The 18503-nt window shown below is 41.0% G+C and overlaps 1 protein-coding gene across 1 annotated transcript in view; it reads right to left on the reverse strand.

The window, feature by feature from the left end:
- The window catches only part of LOC131591635 (transcription factor RFX3-like), a 287779-nt gene that overhangs the window by 33389 nt on the left and 235887 nt on the right, over positions 1 to 18503 (reverse strand). Inside the window, exons 12-13 of the mRNA XM_058862534.1 lie at positions 9743 to 9840; positions 9280 to 9429 (exon numbers count right to left, since the gene is read on the reverse strand). Coding sequence (XP_058718517.1) covers positions 9280 to 9429; positions 9743 to 9840 — 248 coding nt within the window. The remainder of the gene's footprint in view (positions 1 to 9279; positions 9430 to 9742; positions 9841 to 18503) is intronic.

Consider the following 18503-nt stretch of genomic DNA (forward strand, 5'->3'; position numbering starts at 1 on the left):
GAAAAATGTATCGTTGCTGAAAGTCAGTTACCATGAGAGAAACTTCAGATTAAACAAACTGCTAGATAGTTCTATTGGTTTGTTGCCTAAGACTTCTGATCATTTGCTTTATAGAAATACACTTCAAGAGTTTGCTGTGCTTTAAGCATCTCATAGCTGCTATTATTAAGAACCTTGTTTTGAAAATGAGTTAAGAAACATCTTTCCAGTTTAAAGCCTAAAGCCCTGGCCAAGCCTTGACTTTACCTGGATGGAATGTTTGCCAACAGATCCAGATGTTTCCTGTACGAAATCAATATTCAAGTCACTTTTGACTTGGCAATTTGACCCTATTAGTATGACAGTTGGATCAATTTTGGAGTGGGCTTGGAGAATCATTTCTGGAGGTGGTTATCCAATCCTTCACTAATTTGAGGTTTATCAGCTGTTTGCAGACTCTGAGATGCTGGTACAGTGTTTTAGTGGTTAATAGTAGTTCTATATCACATATGTTATTAATAAAGTTTATTATCTAATTACTTTCTAACTACTCTAAGTTTTTGTTCATGTTGTGTATAGTTTTGTGTTTATATTCATATGCATGATAAAAGCCCATCTCACTTTTAAAAGCAAAAGGAATTGATGCCCTAAGAACATTCAATTAATGTAGTATGTGCATTAAAAATTTAGACCACAATTCATTTTGAATAATGAAATATTTGCACCAAAAATTTAGAAAAGATTATAAAATCAGAATTCACAATTAAGTGTACCACAGCTAAGCCTAAATGCTCATTAACTTAAAGAAGAGAGATGCCTATGTTTTGTTGACAGGTTCAAAAGAGTCACCTATTCATCTGACCAGACAGACTGCCTCCAAAAACATGAGACCCAGTAAAGAGAGAAGTCACCATACAGCCTTAGTACTCAAAACAAGACCAGAAGTAGAACTGCCAGGACACAGTTATGTCTGAAAACTACACAGACAGTTTGCCAACAGAGGATTTATGTTATCGTTATAATGTCGTGTCTTTACTAATTTTTGTTCAGTTATTCCCTGTTTCAGGATTTGAAAGAACATTCAGTGATGTTAAGGATCAACATTTTCAGCTGATAAACTTTTGCCTGCTTAAACAGAACATCTGGAGTCTCAACTATTTAGACCTTAAAACAATAGTAATTTTTTCATTTCCCTGGGAGACATTGGACATTATTTTTGTTTCATTTGCAAATCTCTGAACCTTGGGTTATATCAATGTAAAGGGTGTAAAAAACAGGAGTATTATAAAGCTCTTTTGGCAAAAGTGTGGTATTAGCCCTTACCTTCCTATTCTTGAAGAAGAATATAAGAAAGAATTTGCAAAATAATCAGAAGATGTCCAATTTTTTTAAAAAAAAATTGAATGTGCACAGAATAACTTTGTATCTTATCTTTGGTTAGTCCATCAACAAGATTGGAAAAAAAAAAGAATATGCTAAAAAATTTGCTTGAAAATTAAAAATTTGAGAGAAGAACCTTTTGCCAAAAGATAATCTTAGAAAAATATGGAGTTCAATCAAATGTTTGTTTTTTACTTTGTTTGCTTTTAGTAGTGTAGTTTTACCAGTTAATCCGCCTAGAACCAATGTTTGTGTGACTTTAGCTAATGCTTCAGGTTTAGATACCATATGCTTATCCATTATCACTCCAGAAAATCAATTAATGGAGTTTTTTTTTAGTGCAGAGGGAGCAGAGAGATGCGGAAAATAGAAAAATAGAAAATTCTACAGATGCTGAAGGGTTCAATCTGCAGCCTTGGAAAGAGCTTGAGTTAATGTGATGATAAAGGTACACAAACATTAAGTAGAAAAATTATAAACTTATGTTCCTATAGTTATAAGTAAGAATATGTCTTGAGTAAGTAAGAAATTATATTAAGTAAAATAGTTTGAAGTTTGAACTGTAATAGTATGATTTATAGAGTAGGCTATGGATCTAGAAGCTATAATAGAGATGTGTGTATGAGTACATGACCTGTCAGCTTAGTGGCTAAGAGACAGACGCAGTGCAGCAAAATTAAGCAAAGGTGATAGTTTAATAAGTAGAAACAAGTTTTGTGTTAACTGTCTATTGAACCAAAATGTTATATATTGCTCTGTGAAGAAGAAACCCGTGACTACCTTGAGCTATGGCTGACTTGTTGCCCCTCTAAATCTCACACCTTCAGACTGACATCTTATCTGGCTTACTTGAGCAATAAACATCTTAAAGCATGCTGGTCCCATTCTTCATTATTCATCTCAACAGTGAGGCACTGGAAGAGGTTGCCCAGAGAAGCTGTGGTTGTCCCATCTCTGGCAGTGTTCAAGGCTGGGTTGGATAAGGCCTTAAGCAATGTGGTCTAGTGTGCAATGTCCCTGACTATGGCAGGGGGGTTGGGACTCGATGATCTTTGAAGTCTATTCCAACCTCTTAACATTCTATGATTCAATGATTCTATGATTAAAGGGTCAGCCAGGCGGAGTAAAGGGACAATCACATCTATTGCACTGTGTGGATCCCATGGCCTGGCACATCAGACCCACAAGAGTATAAGTCTTTAGTTGACACTGGCGCACAATGTACCCTGATACCATCAAGACACATGGAAACAGAATGCATCTATTTCTAGGGGGACAGGGGCATCCCAACAGCTGACTGTACTGGAAACTGAAGTGAGCCTGACAGGGAATGAATGGCAAAAACACCCCACAGGCCCTGTGCATTCTTGGCATAGATTACCTCAGAAGAGGGTATTTCAAGGGCCCAAAAGGGCATCTGTTGGGCTTTTGGGATAGCTGCTGTGGTGTAGCAGGGCACCTCACCCCCCACAAGAGCTTATCTGTTGTTTGTGAACCAGCCAGATAACTCAAGCAGGGTAAGCTGTCTTGTAGTGAGTTATTTTGGTGCCATGGGGTTAATATCAGTCTGGCATCTCCCAACTGCCAATACACATCTTACTGTTGAAGTGAGATCTGGAAGATAAGCTGGATTTCTGACCAAGAGACACCTCACTTTATGACTATAACAGCCACACCAAACTTTCACAAAGCAGAAATCTTCTATACATTTTCCTGAAAATGTGGGGAGCTTCTGCCATAAATAGGGAGGCTTGCTTCGCAGTTACTCCCAAGGGGTTAAGTGAAGGAATCTGTGTACATTATCATCATTTTAGTGGCAAGTTGCATTTGACTCCTAATCAATACTATTTATTTTGCTAGCATTAATATAGGTACCTTGATATCATGCACTGTTTTATGTTATGCTGTAATCTACTGGTAGTTTAGTTTTATACTGTGTATTAAGTAACTGATTAAGATCTTTCATGTTCTCTCTTGTCTGTTTAATAAATAATTCATTTTTATAAACAGACCTAATTCGCCATCACTATAACTTGTGGGCCAGAGTGATTCCTTAAATTTAAACTCCTGCCAAAATCTGAGGCTAAAGCAGGGCTTGTCTGAAGCTCCCATTCATCCCGTGACATGTGGAGACAGAGGGAATTCAACATCTGAATCCCTTGCCTGGTGTCTCAGAGGACTCTTCTTCTGTGAGACTCCTGAAGGTTGAAGAACAGATACCGATTGCTACAACAGTGCACTGTCAAAAACACTGCACCAACCAGGACTCTGTGACCCCCATTCATGAGATGATTTGTGAACTGGAGAGTCAGGGAGTACTCAGCAAGACTTGCTCACCTTTTAATAGTCCTATCCAGCCAGTGTGTAAGCCCAGTGGAGAGTGGAGACTGACAGTGGACTATCATGACCTGAATGAAGTCACACCACTACTGAGTGCTGCTGTGTTGGACATGTTGGAACTTCAGTATGAACTGGAGTCCAAGGCAGCAAAGTGGTGCCACCATTGATATTTCTAATGCATTTTTCTCCATTCCTTTAGTGGCAGAGTGCAAGCCACAGTTTGCTTTCACCTGGAGGGGCATCCAGTACACTTGGAAATGACTGCCTGTGGTGGTGCATACCCCCCTCACCAGCCTGCATTATGATCTGAGAAATGCTTGTTAGGAGCCTTCACAAACAGTTCCTCTTGATCTTATCAAAAACACTGTCTGTTCCCAGGAACCTATGCTGTCTAATGAGCTCCTGTTTTTTAATGAACAGCCTCAGAAACTTAGTTTTCTTGCCTGAATAACAACCCAAGTGGAATAATGTTGGGAAAGATTAAAGTTTGGCAAGAGAGCTTCACAGATATGTATGCTTGGCAGAAAGCTCTCTGAATGTAGAATCTGAAAGTGGGATAGAGATGGAAGTAAGTTTTGATATAGAAGAATAACAGATGTCTAAAGTAAGAATTGCTGAGCCAGTCGTTACTGGACAACTAAGAAAGCAAAGGTTAAGTCAAGCTGGAAGGAAGTTTTACGGCTAGAGCAAAGGATATGTTGACCACAAACAAAAAATATGTTTTTACCAAGCAGAAATAAGTCTTAGGAAAAGCAGAAGATACTATAGGCAAACAAACATGCTGATGTAGCATGTAGAAAAAAGGTCTAAGAATTTTCCGCTGCAAGAAAACAGAAAAACAACTTTAAGCTTAAACTGTAACACACTAACTCATGTGGTTGGATAATAATGACCATAATATGGTAATGATAGTAATTATGATAGGCTATAGGTAATAGTAAAGGTATTGTGTATGATGCTGATTGGTTGTATTAAGATGCTCAGCAAAGAAAAATATATAATGTATTGTAACCAGAACTAAAGGGGCTTCAGGCTTGCCTATAAGCTGGAGCTGGCAGCTTGAGGTGTGGCTCTCTTACCCACGACCCATAAGTGCTGCAAAATCATCTAGACAATAAACAGCATTTTGAAGAGCTGCCTGATGTCCCACATCTCTCGTCTCAGGCTCTTACAGAATAATTGTTTTTTAATCAAGATTTCAAAGAAAGTTTCTGACCTGAGTTGCAGCCAGGACAGAAAATTATTACTACTAAAGTCCACTCTCTTGTGACCCTACAAACAGTGGTCCAAAGTAAGATCCTTTGAGCTCTCCTGGACTGCAGCAGGCTGTGACCAGCAACATCCCTCTGAATAGGGCCTCTCAGAGCCAGCGAACTCTCAAATTTGTTATACTCGGAGGATCACCAAATGACAACGATGGATCCTGGGCTGATATCCTCACTCCTCAGGAGTCAATCCTTCACTCACTGAGAAGATGCAATGGCATCTGAAGTGAGTATCTCACTGAATTCGAGGGGATTTTTTCACAGGTACCATCTTTGTACATGTGAATGTGCATATGCTGTAGCAAATATTCCAGGAATGTTGTTCTCCTAGATTTCCAAGTACTTAAGATTTGTAACTAAGCTAGGACTGCAAGTAAGTTATTGTTTTAGCATAGCAAATTTGTAGACAAACATTTTAACAGAGTAAAAGCATGATATTTTAGTAAAAGCCAGTCTACACGACCCAGCTTTCAATCCAGGTGACAATATTAAAGGCAGTGTCCTTGAAACTCTCCTGCAACAGTGAGAATAAAGAAAAACAATGGCATTGTATACTTGGAAAAGAATGCATAACAATATGTGTTAACCAATAGTAGCTTGTTAAGCCTCGCGAACCTTGTCGGACCCTATAAAAGTGTGCTAAAGATAGAAATAAACGACGTTCGCTATACTTCTGTGAAGACTCAGTGAATAGTCTGAGCAGTTTTCCAATAGAAATTCTATATGAATCCTTTACTAAATTGCTTAACTTATCAATTGAGTTTAAGTTAAGTACTATTAAGTTTAAATGCTGCTAAGTTTAAGTGAAGTGCTGTTGGTCAAGTCCAGGGCTCAGTTTATCATGGGAATCTACTTTGAAGCTTGTGACTCAACAGGAGTGTCTTCTATATTCCTTTTTTATCCTTACCCTTTCCTATCCCTGTCTCCCCCTCCTCCTGCCCCAGCCTCCACATAGATAGTTTTGTGTTTATTTTGATTTGGATTGACTGATTTTGGATTTATTTTTTTTTTGCTTTTTCTCTGTGTTTTAACAATGTATTAAATAATAGAGTGAACCTTACCAATGAACTTTGTCATGATGTGGCTTTTTATATTAAACCTTTGCTGGCGATTCTTTAAGTGAACTTAAAACACTCATTCTCAACATTGCTCCAGGGGTAGAAATAGAGCCCCACTATTTGCCAAGGTCTGATCTAGACTGCACTGGAAAAGGGTGAGACTCCAAAGCACTTTCAGTACATTGATGACATAATCCTGTGGGGCAAGACAGAAGAGGAAGTTTTTGAGAAAAGGGAGAAGATAATCCAAATCCTCCTGAAGGCCAGTTTTGCCATAAAACAAAGTAAAATCAAGCGAGCGACCTGTGCAGAAAATTCAGTTTTTAGGAATAAAATGGCAAGATGAATGTCATCAGATTCCAAGGAATGTGGTCAACAAAATAGCAGCTATGTTCCCACTGACCAGCTAGAAGGAAACACAGGCTTTCCTATGTGCTATGAGTTTTTGAAGGATGCATATTCCAGATTATAGTCAGATTGTAAATCCTCTCTATCAAGTGACATGGAACAAGAACAAATTTAAGTGGGGTCCTGAACAACAAGCTTTTGAACAGGAGATGGTTCATGCAGTAGCCCTTGGGCCAATCAGGACAGGACAGGATGTAAAAATGTGCTCTACATCACAGCCAGGGAGAATGATCCTTCCTGGAGCCTCTGCCAGAAAGCACCAGGGCAGACTTGAGTTTGACCTCCAGGTTTTTAGAGTCAGGGATACAAAGGATCTACGGCCTGTTACACCCCAACTGAAAAAGAGATACTGGCAGCTTATGAGGGGATTTGAGCTGCTTCAGAAGTGATTGGCACTGAAGCACAGCTCCTCCTGGAACCCTGACTGCCAGTGTTGGGCTGGATGTTCAAAGGAAAAATCCCTTCAACACATCACGCCACTGATGCGACATGGAGTAAGTGGGTTGCGCTGATCACACAGCAAGCTTGAATAGGAAACCCCAATCACCCAGGGATCTTGAAAGTCATCATGAACTGGCCAAAAGGTGGAAATTTTGGACTATTGGAGGAGAAGGTGACATGCTGAGGAGGCCCCACCATATAATTGGCTACCAGAAAATGAAGAGCGATACGGTCTGTTCACTGACAGTTCCTGCCGTATTGTAAGGATCCATTGAAAATAGAAAGCTGCCATATGGAGTCCTACATGGCAAGTTGCAGAAGTTATTGAAGGACAAGGTGGATCAAGGCAAGTTGTACCTCAAGGAGATTTGATTTTTGGGTGAGAAGAGTCTGCAATGTTGAATTGTATAATACTGGTTGCTGAATGACACTGCCACTGTATGTCATAACTACCATGGACAACGAGGATGGAGTGCTCCAGATATACCAGTCATGAGCTCCTGATGCAGCTTGCAACCAGCCAACAGCACACCAGCTCTCCAGCCCTGGAAGACATCTAGGATGAATAGAACCTACAGTCATAGACTAAATGAACTCAATAGACATCTTGGAAGGATGGCCATTGACTATGGCAGTGATACCAGTGATTGCGTATATATGCATATATGCATATATATATATATATATATACACACACATATATATGTATGTATATAGTTGGAAGGTGTAGGGGTAGATGATGTCCTGATTCTGGCCAGGACAGGGTTAATTTTTGCTGTAGCCAAGAGGGGGCATGTCTAAGACCCAGAGGTTATTCTATACTATCTCATGTAATTTTCCAGGAATGGGGAAAGGGGATCCCTTCCAGGTCCAGGTAGTGTGGCAGAGGTTGAGTATTTTTGGGCTCCATTTGGTGTAGTGGTGAACATTTCCATGTGAATTGCTCACTTATACACTTTTGTTATTAATATTGTTGCCGTTATTGTTTGTTTTCTTCTCACAGATGTTTCTAGTTAATTGTTCTTATCTCAACCCATGTTGTTTACCTTCTGTACTGTCAATTCTCCTTTCCATCCTGATACAGGGAGAAGAGTGAGTGAGTGGCATATGGTCTAGGGTGTTTCAGTGGGAACACTAAATTGGGGAATACCATTCCTAAACCACGACAAAGATCTTAAGACCAAATAAAATTTGTTACATTTTTTAATAACCTCACTTTAAAAGAGCTTTCTTTTATAGACAAAAAAGGATTGTTGTGTTTATCCACAGTCTGCGATATATTACATATTGCCTAATGAGTAATATAAATAGCACACAATTGGACAAACACAGTCTATATACAATAAAGAGCAATTCACAGTATTATCATGGAATATGATTATATTAAATTTTAAAGTTTTAATAAGACCAATATGGATACTTCTGTTAAATGAAATTTGAGAAAACCAATATTGATTTAACAAAGACCATATTCTTAAATTCTAGCTATCACATGCCAAGTTAACATCTCAACTTTCATAGACTCAATATCTTACCACAGAACAAATTTTAATATACCATATATTTCTTACATACTAAATCTTAGGTAGTTTACACACTATTACACAATACAACTATATTGTGTTAAATGTTATTTATTCAAAGATCTTTGCAACAAACAAAAATAATTCAACTGTGCTAGTGAACTTCTGAACTTCTTTTAAATTAAAATGTTTTAAAATGTTTGTTCATGAAAGAAGACAAATGTATGACTACCAGTAATCTGGGCCATGTAAGTTAGTTGAGCAACAAGAGAAAAAAAACTTGTTTCTTCTAAGGAGAAGGAGATAAAAGGGAAACCTTTTTCTAAACCAAATAAAAAATAATAAATTTATGTTGTACAGTTAACTGGAAACTAGTTCTAACCATTTACTTAGGAAAGGTTGGAAATATAAGTACAAACAATAAAGAAAGTATACTAATGACATTGTATTTTAAACAAAAATATGAAACGTATTATATATAATTAAACCATCTGTACTAGAAATAGTGCTCTATGAACAATATGTTTAAATGAAAGATCAGAAGCTATGCCATCCAAGATTTCATCTTCAGGCACTGTTCATGCTGTTCATTCTAAGAACACATGTAGTCTACACTTTCATATGCATTAAATAAAGACTAGCAGAATGCATGGTCTGAAGGATAAGAAGCCTTCAGAGAAAACAGAAATAGATAATGTTTCTGAGTTTCTATTTTTCTTATGGCCAAAGCAGAAGCTGGAAAGTTTTGACTGAATCACTCTATATATATAGATCAGTAAAATGTTCCCACTTTGCTTTCTTGATAAAATAAGAACTAACAATAAAATTTTTAAAAATGTGTGGAAATATTTTTTTTTAAAGTCTGGGTTTTAAAGCTAAAGGTACCTGTACATTGGCAAAATCCACCCGGTTGAGATCACTGAGCATCTGGTTGATCTGAGAAGTGTTCTGAAGCACAGCCCGAGCTGCCTGAGCCAGGTGATTGAGAGATGTGTATCTTCTCAAAGTCTGGGCAAAGGCACTTACAGTGGCAACCTATGAAGAAATCCATTTATCTTAACACATTGTATTATCAACCAATCTTCTGTTTTGTCTATTTTAATTCTAAAATTGCTGTATTAATTTATGAGCCCTCAGATATTGCAATTCACATATAATGGAACAAATACAGTTTTTCCTATTATTTTTTGGCAAAACAAAGTTATTTCCAACCCCATGGTTCATGTTTGAAGTTCAATCTAAATATGACATTTAGCATAAAAGTTAAAATGCTGTTATTTTTAGATCTTGAATGCCATCTAGTGTACAATTGCAGAAAGAGAAGAAAACTGCAGTCAAATTTGTTTACCTTGCTTTGTATCATTCTCTGTGGAATATTGTTCATGGCACTGGAAAGCCAACCTTCAAGGCTTTTTGCAAAATTGCGAATGGCTTGAGTCAAGGCACCTAAACATTAAAGAATAAAAATAAAATTAAAAGGATGGCAAGATGCCTCTCTTGAAACCTTTTGCATCTTCAGTATTTAAATATTCTACATTGAGAACTACTGCATTTATTGGTGCAGAGACTTATCCAGTTTAGGTTTGGATCCCTGTCATTACAAGAAGGATGTTGATAAACTGTAACAAGTTCAGTAGAGGGCCACTGACATGGCCATGGAGTTGGAGAACATATGAGAAGAGGTTGAGGCAACTAGGTTTTTCAGCCCGAAAAAGAGAAAGTTTAGGGGAGACCTAATAGAAGCCTTTCAATACCTACAAGATATCAAGAACAGACTCGGCCTCTTCACAATGATGCATGGCAGGAGGGTGATAAACACAGTAAAAACTGAAAAAAGATAGATCCTGACTTGATAGGAGAATTTTTTTCACCTTGAGGACAGTTAAGCAGTGCCAGTTCATGGCCCTTCATTGGACTCTCTCCAATATGTCCATGTCACTCTTGTACTGGGGAGACCAGAACTGGATACAGGACTCAGGTACACAGCACTCAAATGGTGCTGAAAAAAGAAGGATCACCTACCTGGACCTACTGGCAACACTGTGTCTAATACAGCCCAGGATACCATTAGCCCTCTTTGCAGCAAGGGCACTCTGCTGGCTCATGTTCAACTTGGTGTCCCACCAGAACCCACTGGTCCTTTTCTGCAAAGCTGCTTTCCAGTTGTTTGGCCCCCTTGGCATGTACTGGCACATGGGATTGTTCCTCCCCAGGGGCAGGACTTGGCAATTCCCCTTGTTGAACTGTATGAGGTTCCTGTCATCCCATTTCTCCATCCTATCGAGGTCCCTCTGGATAGCACCACAACCCTGTGATGCATCAGCCACTCTTCAGAGTTTTGCGTCATCAGCAAACTTGCTGAGGGTATGCTTTTCCCCATCATCCAGATCAACAATAAAGACACTGAAGTGTTGGATCCAGTACTGACCTCTGGGGTACACTGCTATTTACCAGCCTCCAACTAGACTTTGTGCAGCTATAACTATGGGATTCTCTGGAGTGCTGCAATGGATAGATATAGAACCTTTAGAGGAAACAAGCCAAGAAGGTGCTCTATATGAAAGAGGAGCTGCAATGCATAGAGCTTTGCCTAGGGATGGATGATAAGCTAGTTAAGAGCTTAAGGGTTCAGGTTAGATGACATAACATGGGTGATGTTGTGGATATCTGATACAGCCTACCTCATAAGGAAAAAGTAGATGAAGTCTTGTGGTGGCTTGACCTTGGCTGACTGCCAGGTGCTCACCAAGCTGTTCTATCATTCTCCCTTTTCAACAGAACAGCAGAGAAAACTAAGAAGAAATGCTTATGAGTCAAGATAAGGACATGAAGATCACTCAGCAATTGCCATCACAGGGAAAACAGACAACTTGGGGAAATTAATTGAATTTATTTGCCAATCAGAGTTGGAGAGTGAGATATAAGAACAAATCTAAACAAAACTTCCTCCAACCCTCACTTCTTTTCTTGAACAACTTAACTCCCAACTCTTCTACCTCCTCCCCCCCGGTGTCCCAAGGCAACAAGAAATGTAGGTTGTAGTCAGTTCATAACACTGTCTCTGCCTCTCCTTCTTCCTCACGCTCTTCGGCTCCAGAATGGGGTCTCACCCATGGGAGACAGTCCTTCATAACCTTCTTGAATATGGATACTTCCCATAGGCTGCAGTTCTTCACAAACTGCTCCAGCATTGGTCTTTTCCATGGGGTGAAGTCCTACAAAAACAGACTATTCCAGCATTCGTCTCCTCACAAGGTCACAGGTTCCAGCAAAAAACCTGCTCTAGCATGGGCTCCTCTCCATGGGACCACTGTTCCTGACAGGACCCTGCTCTCATGTGGGATCCTCCATGGGCTGCAGCCTCTTTTGGGGTATACCCACCTGCTCTCGTGTGGGATCCTCCATGGGCTGCACGGTGGCAATGTACTTCACTATGGTCTTCCCCATGGGCTGCAGAGAAATCTCTGTTCCAGCAACTGGAGCACATTCTCCTCTCTTCACTGACCTTCGTGTCTGCAGAGTTGGTTCTCTCACATATTCTCACTCTCCTGGCTGCTGTTGTGAAGCATTTTTTACTCTTTTTAAAAACATGTTAACACAGAGATGCTACTAATGTCTCTGGTTCAGACTTTGGCCAGTGGCAGGTCCATCTTGGAGCCAGCTGAAAGTGTCCCTTTCTGACATGGGGACAGCTTCTGGTATCTTCTCATAGAAGACATCTGTGCACTCCCCCACCTCTACCAAAAGCTTGCCATGTAAAGCCAATACAGGTCTCCTTCAGGTAACTGGAAAAAGCTTCATGTTTACAGGCTCCAGTTTTCATGAGGCACTTGAACAGCAGAGCTGTCCCTATCTGCTAGAGGGACAACAAAGCAGAGCAAAAGCAACCCAGGAAGACAGTTGAACAGTGCAACTGGTCACCCAGAGAGCTTTGTGTAGTTTCCATCCTTAAATCTTTTCAAGACCTGACAGGGTAAAGCCCTGAACAAACAAGTCTGAATTCAGCATTGACCATGCTTTGAGCAGGAGGTTGGACTAGAGACCTCCTGAGGTCCCTCCCAACCTAAATTATTCTTTGATTCTATATTATGTAACAATTATTTAGCTTCTGATTTAACAAACAGAATTGACCACTTCACCTGAGACCCCTTAAAAAAACTTATGATCAACAGTGAAAATTCTCTTTGGCATTCCTACAGGTACATCAGTAATTGTAACAACTGTTTTCTATCTCCTGAAAACTTCCATCATGAATTTTCTGCCATCAGTTTTTGCCTAAGTGATTTTGCTTTTAAAGAGCAAAACCCCACAGGAAGCGACAATTATTGCAAAGCTTCAGTTTCCTCAAGTAAATTTGAAGTACCCTGAACCATTGCCAACAGGTTTTTGTTTTAGTTCTGAAGAACAAAATGCAATGTGCAATGTTCAACAACAGTATCCATAAGGAATATATAAGAATGTATTAAAACAAGGTAGGATTGCTCATACTGGTGTAAAAATTTGGTGGTGGAGAATGAATGCTGCTACAATAATAAAGAAGAAAAAAAAACCAGAAAAGGGAAATATTACTATCTATAAGTGATTTTAATTTTTTTTTTTGCTACATCTAAGAAGAAACAGTGCAAGTAAACAGTGGATTTTTTTTGAGGCAAAACAGCACATTTGATAGAGTAAGAATGAATTACTCATGGAAGTCACCTAATATGAAAAATGCCCATTTTCAGCTTGAGTAATTGATGAATCCTGTAAATAAGAACTTCTGCTATCAAAGTTAGCCAATTTGCTTAAAAAGAAATATTTTATATTTTAAAGCATTATTTTCTTTGTAGTGATAACTGGTTTATGTAACTGTCCCCAAATGTGAATGCTCATCTGAAATTTAATTTCGACTTAGAAAACTTCTGAATTAGCTCTATGGAATGGGCTTTTTCTTTTTTCTTTCTTGAGGTTTCCAGGCAAAGAACAAACACTCTTTTTCACTGTCAATCATTTAACCCACATGTTTCTACATTAATATTTTTGTACGCACTTGCTAATTAACAAAGCATTTGCTCATGTTAATTTATTACCTGCAGAATAAAAAAAAAAAAAAAGCTCATTCAGATAATTTGCCAAGTGTTACTAAACACACATTAAATGATACAGCAAAAAAAAGTTAAAAGTAAAACATGCATTTCTGGATAAGCCTTCAAAAAGCTTGGGTTTCTCATCTGAAATATTTATTCTACATAAATAACAAGATTTTGCTGACTTTCTGGTATTTGCAATTGCTGAAATTGACAGATACAACATGAAAAATATCTTGAAAATAACTTTTCTGCCTGGAAGAGGAACTCCCAAACAAGTTTGGTGCTATCCATCCTGTCACTTGTGAAGAGATAAAAAGGCCATTCTCAGGGAAAAGGATCTGTTGCCATTAATATACAGTGGCTCTGATCTTTTGCTAGAATCATTAGATAATAATAAATTTTACTCCTGACTGAAGTATAAAGTGTTTGACTTCTTTTTAAACAAAGAAATTTGTCTTTTTCCCACACAGTAGTTTTTAATTTATTTTGTGGCCACTGAAATGTTTTCACAAAAACTTCAACTAAACAAATTTTACTTGGAGCTTGCTTTTCAAAAAATTTTCTTCACTATTAATTTCTTTTATGGTAATATTTATTAGGAAGGTATGTGCAAGAGTAGGTTTCCCCAAATAATGAAAATCAGGAAAAGAAAAAAGATGAAACTCAAAAATAGAATTATCAGTTTGCATCCTTACAAAATTAAACACATTTTCCCTTTTTTTTTTTTTTTGGCCAGCTGCTGTTGGTACCTTTCTGATTATCCAGAAAAAAAGAAACCTGCTTATGATGGGGTATTTCTACAAATATTTTCCTGAGTTGCTTCTTGCAGCATAGCTAACAGAGGCAGACAACAGATGCAGTACTTGTGTCAGAAGAGACAACAGCATTCATGTCCTCAGCAATAGTGTTAATGTGTCATAGAGTACCACCTCCAGCCATCGGAGCAACTATCCCTATAATGTCAGAGGACTCAATCCAGACCGAACTTCTGAGGGAAGATGCAGCTCAGAATACAGCAAGACCTTGGAGTCTCTTGCCAAGGCTGGGGAAGAGTGGGACAGTTTCATTGCCTACAGAAGGTGTGCAGTGGAACAGGACCTGTGTTGCCAAGGAATTGCAGGAAGAGGTCAGCAGACTGTGCAGTATCAGAGAAGGTGAGAAAGAGATCTACTGGATCTTCTTCAAGACCCTGCAGCCTGAAGTCTCAGCTGTATTGAAGGAGGATCAGATGGTCTGTGCTAATTGGATTAGGAAATGGCAAAGGTGGGAAACCTGTGACTTCTGGAAACAGAAAGGCTCCTGCTTCACCTGCATATCTCCAACCAAGAACAGATGCAGTATCCTCACAGCAGATGAGGGTCTAGGAACTCTGTCCAAGAGCTAGTTAAGCCTGAGCCATGCAGCAGCACCAGAAGGATGTGATAACTGATAATAATGGGTGATGCCATGCTATGGGGATTGGGGCCCACATCTTCCAACCTGACCTGCTGTGTTGGAAGATTTACTGCTTGCTGGGGTTGGATACAGGATGCTGTGGTGATACTGCCAAGGTTTGTCCAACCCCTGGATTATTACTCCTTGCAAATCTTCATGTGGGCACCAATACTGCCAGAGGAGACCTGGAGCATATCAAGTGTTACTACATGCATCTAGGGGCAATGGTCAAGGGTATGGGGGCCCATGTAGTTTTCTCATTGGTCTTTCCAGTGAAAATCAAGAGCTTGAGGGGGAATGGAAGTATCCTGTGCATCAACAGTTGGTTGCTGAGCTGGCAATGACAATCGGTACTTGTATTTTATGACTATGGGGACTCTTCTTTAAAGGTTGAAGACTGTTAGAGATGGGATCCACCTGACTAAGTGAGGAAAACCCATCTTTACCAACAGGCTGGCTAACCTGGTGAGGAGAACTTTAAACTAGAAATAACAGGGGAGGGAGATGACGACCCACAGTCAAGTGAAGGAGTACTGAAATGAGTTGGTAAGCAGGGTGTTATGGAAAAGAGAGAGCTTGTAATTGGCAAAACAGGGCTGAAAAGGAGACACTGATGGACCAAATTCTTACAAACAAGGAAACTTTTCTTACAATTCCTAAAAACTGTTAGTGATGTGTTGTAATGCAGTTAGGAAAAATGGTATGACCCAAAAAATGTACCCCCGAAAATGTAGACTTGTAAGTTCTTTCCCTTATCTTGTTCTCCCCAGGTTCCCTTATTGGTTGTGTAAATCTCCCACACCCCCTTCCCCTGTCCTGAAAAAGAGGTGCCTCTCGATACCTCTTGCTCTTTCCCTCCTGCCATCTCACCCCGAAGGATCCCAAGAAATAAAACTGCAACTGCCATCTCAGCAAAGGGAAAGAGCCTTGTTTTTAGGGCCTCGTCTGGCAAGCTAAAACTACCTCCCCAGCCTCCCTGCCCGCTGCGGGGTGGACAGTGGTAACAGAGGGGCTGAGGACAAAGTTATATAGCAGTTGGCGTCCAAGGAGGGCACGACCCCCTAAACCGGCTGGAAACACAAGTGTTTCGCAAGCCTGGGCACGTCAGCTACCTTGAAAAGCTAAGATTATAGTTTACAAGGTCTGAATTGGTACCTTCCTCACGCCCAGGGGAACCCAATCCACACAGGAGGTTTTCTACTGCTTAGGAACGTAAGACTGGTGAGTCAGGCCGGCCGGCCCGGCAGGTGAAGCGGTGCGGGAGCCGAGCTGGGATCAGCTGAGTGCGCGCGCGGCCGGGAGGCGGGCGCGGAGTGCGCGGAGGGGCGGCGCCGGTGGTCGGCGGGCGCGCGATGCGGCGCAGGCCGGCAAGCGGCGGCGGTGGGCCTGGGCGGCGAAGGGTGGCAGCGCGGCGCGGCGCAAGCCGGCGGGCAGAGGCGGGCGCGGCGCGGGTACCGAGCCGCGGCGACCGAGCCGCGGCTCCCGCGCGGGGCCGGCCGTGCCACGTTTCGCGGGACAGCCGCGCGGCACGGCAGCGACAGCCGCGAGAGCGTATCTCAACCCAGTGGAGGGGGGGGGGGGGGGGGGGGGGGGGGGGGGGCGGGGGGGAGTAAAAAAAAAGCCTGCCTTTACACCGCTTTGTTGCGTTGCAGTAAAACAAGATAAAAACGAGTTTTGAAAACACAATTTTAATAACAGGCATGGGATCTAACACATCTACACCCCAACCAAATTTAGAATCCAAATTGCAAGAATTTTTAAGTACTATAAATGTTAAAATCTCTAGAAAAAAGTTAAAATGTTTCACAGAGTGGTTGTCTCATAACAATCCACAGCTAGATTGGTCAGAACTAAATTCTATCTCTACATGGAATCAAATTGTCAATATTCTCACTCTAAAAATAGAGGAAGGAGAAAAAAATACTTAAAAATATCTCTCAATTTTTCTTATAATTCGAAAAGAGTTGTTCAACAGAGAAAAATACATAAAAAACCAGCCATTGCAGCCTTCCTCAGTATCCCAATACTTTTTTACCTTTTGCTCCTGTGCTGAAAAAGATAGATGAAACAAATCCAGAAACTCGAGAAACGCACTGTAATAGTGCCATTTCTAGAGCCATGTGTCTCATTCAGCCCCCCAGCTCTGATAGCCTTGCGCTGACTATCAGAGAATCTTACCCTAATATGCCAACTGTGAAATCCCCGGGCCTCCATGTCCCTAAAGTCCAAGATGGAGTTAGCCATGTGCCAGCTATACACGAGGAAGAACCTCCCTCGTATCTCCCTCCTCCTTCCCATGACTCCCTCTATCCACCTCACTCCGCCCAGTTCCCTCTTTCCTCCCATAACCCCTCCTGTCTCTCTCACATCTCCCTCCCTCCTGCAATACCCTGCTCAAGCATGGCATCACCTTACAAACACACCCCCAAATGTTGCAATCTTGCTCTCCACGCCCCTGCCTCCTGTCCCCACGGGGAGGGGGAGAGTGAGAGGGGTGGCCCTGCCCCCTGCTCCCGTGGGGGGGCGGGTGAAGGGGTGTCCTGGCCCTGCCCCCCGGGTGGGGGAGATGTGTCCCTGCCCAGCCCCTGTGGGGGTGCAGGTGAGACCCTCCACCCATCTGGGGGTGAGGCAGGACCCCCTGGGCCTGCTGGGGCTGTAGATAAGTCCCTTCACTGGCCTGGGAGTGATGCAGGGCCCCCTAGGGCCCCTGCAAGAGCAGATAAGTCCCTGCACCAGCCCGGGGGTGAGACAAAGCCCCCATTGCCCGGTGGGGGTGGGGATGGGCAGGCAGACCCTGGAGATACAGGCTGTGGGGAATATAACGATATTCCTACAGCTGCACCTGTGATATATACTGGTAAGAAAAGAGCTAATAGACAATATCAGCCTTTCGCTTACCATGATATCAGAGAGATATGTAAAATACAAGGTGAATTTGGCAAAAATAGTGAAATATTAAAAAGAATGATTAAAGCTACTTTAAAATCTCAGGAGTTAGTTCCTGCTGACATCAAAGATTTCTTCAGGTGCCTCCTAACACCCACTGAATTTGATTTTTGGGAAAGTTAGTGGAAAAGGTCATTAAAAGACCTCCTAGATGAACTCAAGCAAAGCATACAGGATGCAAAAGATGCAGAAAATAATGAGATTGCTTTTGAACACCAATGTGGGGAGGGTAGCTGGTCTAAGCCTGAAGATCAGGTTCAAGTGCTAACAAAACCTGTTTTAGATAAAATCTGTGAAGTAGCAGAAAAAGCTTACAATAAAATACCTACACTAGAAACCCAAGTCAGTTATGTTAATATTAACCAATTTCCATCTGAGAGTTTCTTGCATTTTGTAGATTGTCTAAGGTTACAGATACAACAGCAAGTGGAAGAACCAGCAGCACAACCAGAATTAATTAAAGAAATGGCACAAAGAAATGCCAACGAGGCCTGCCGTAAAGTGATCTTAAATCTGCCCATCTATCCTCCACCTACCATAGCAGATATGATCCAAGCATGTGCCCAGAAAGCAGAGCTGTACAGTGCACATGACAAGAAACCAGGACCATACAACCCAAGGACTGTAGCAGCTGTAGCACCTGGGATGAACAAGCCAGAG

The sequence above is a fragment of the Poecile atricapillus genome, chromosome W (assembly GCF_030490865.1).
Source record: "Poecile atricapillus isolate bPoeAtr1 chromosome W, bPoeAtr1.hap1, whole genome shotgun sequence".
NCBI lineage: Eukaryota > Metazoa > Chordata > Aves > Passeriformes > Paridae > Poecile > Poecile atricapillus.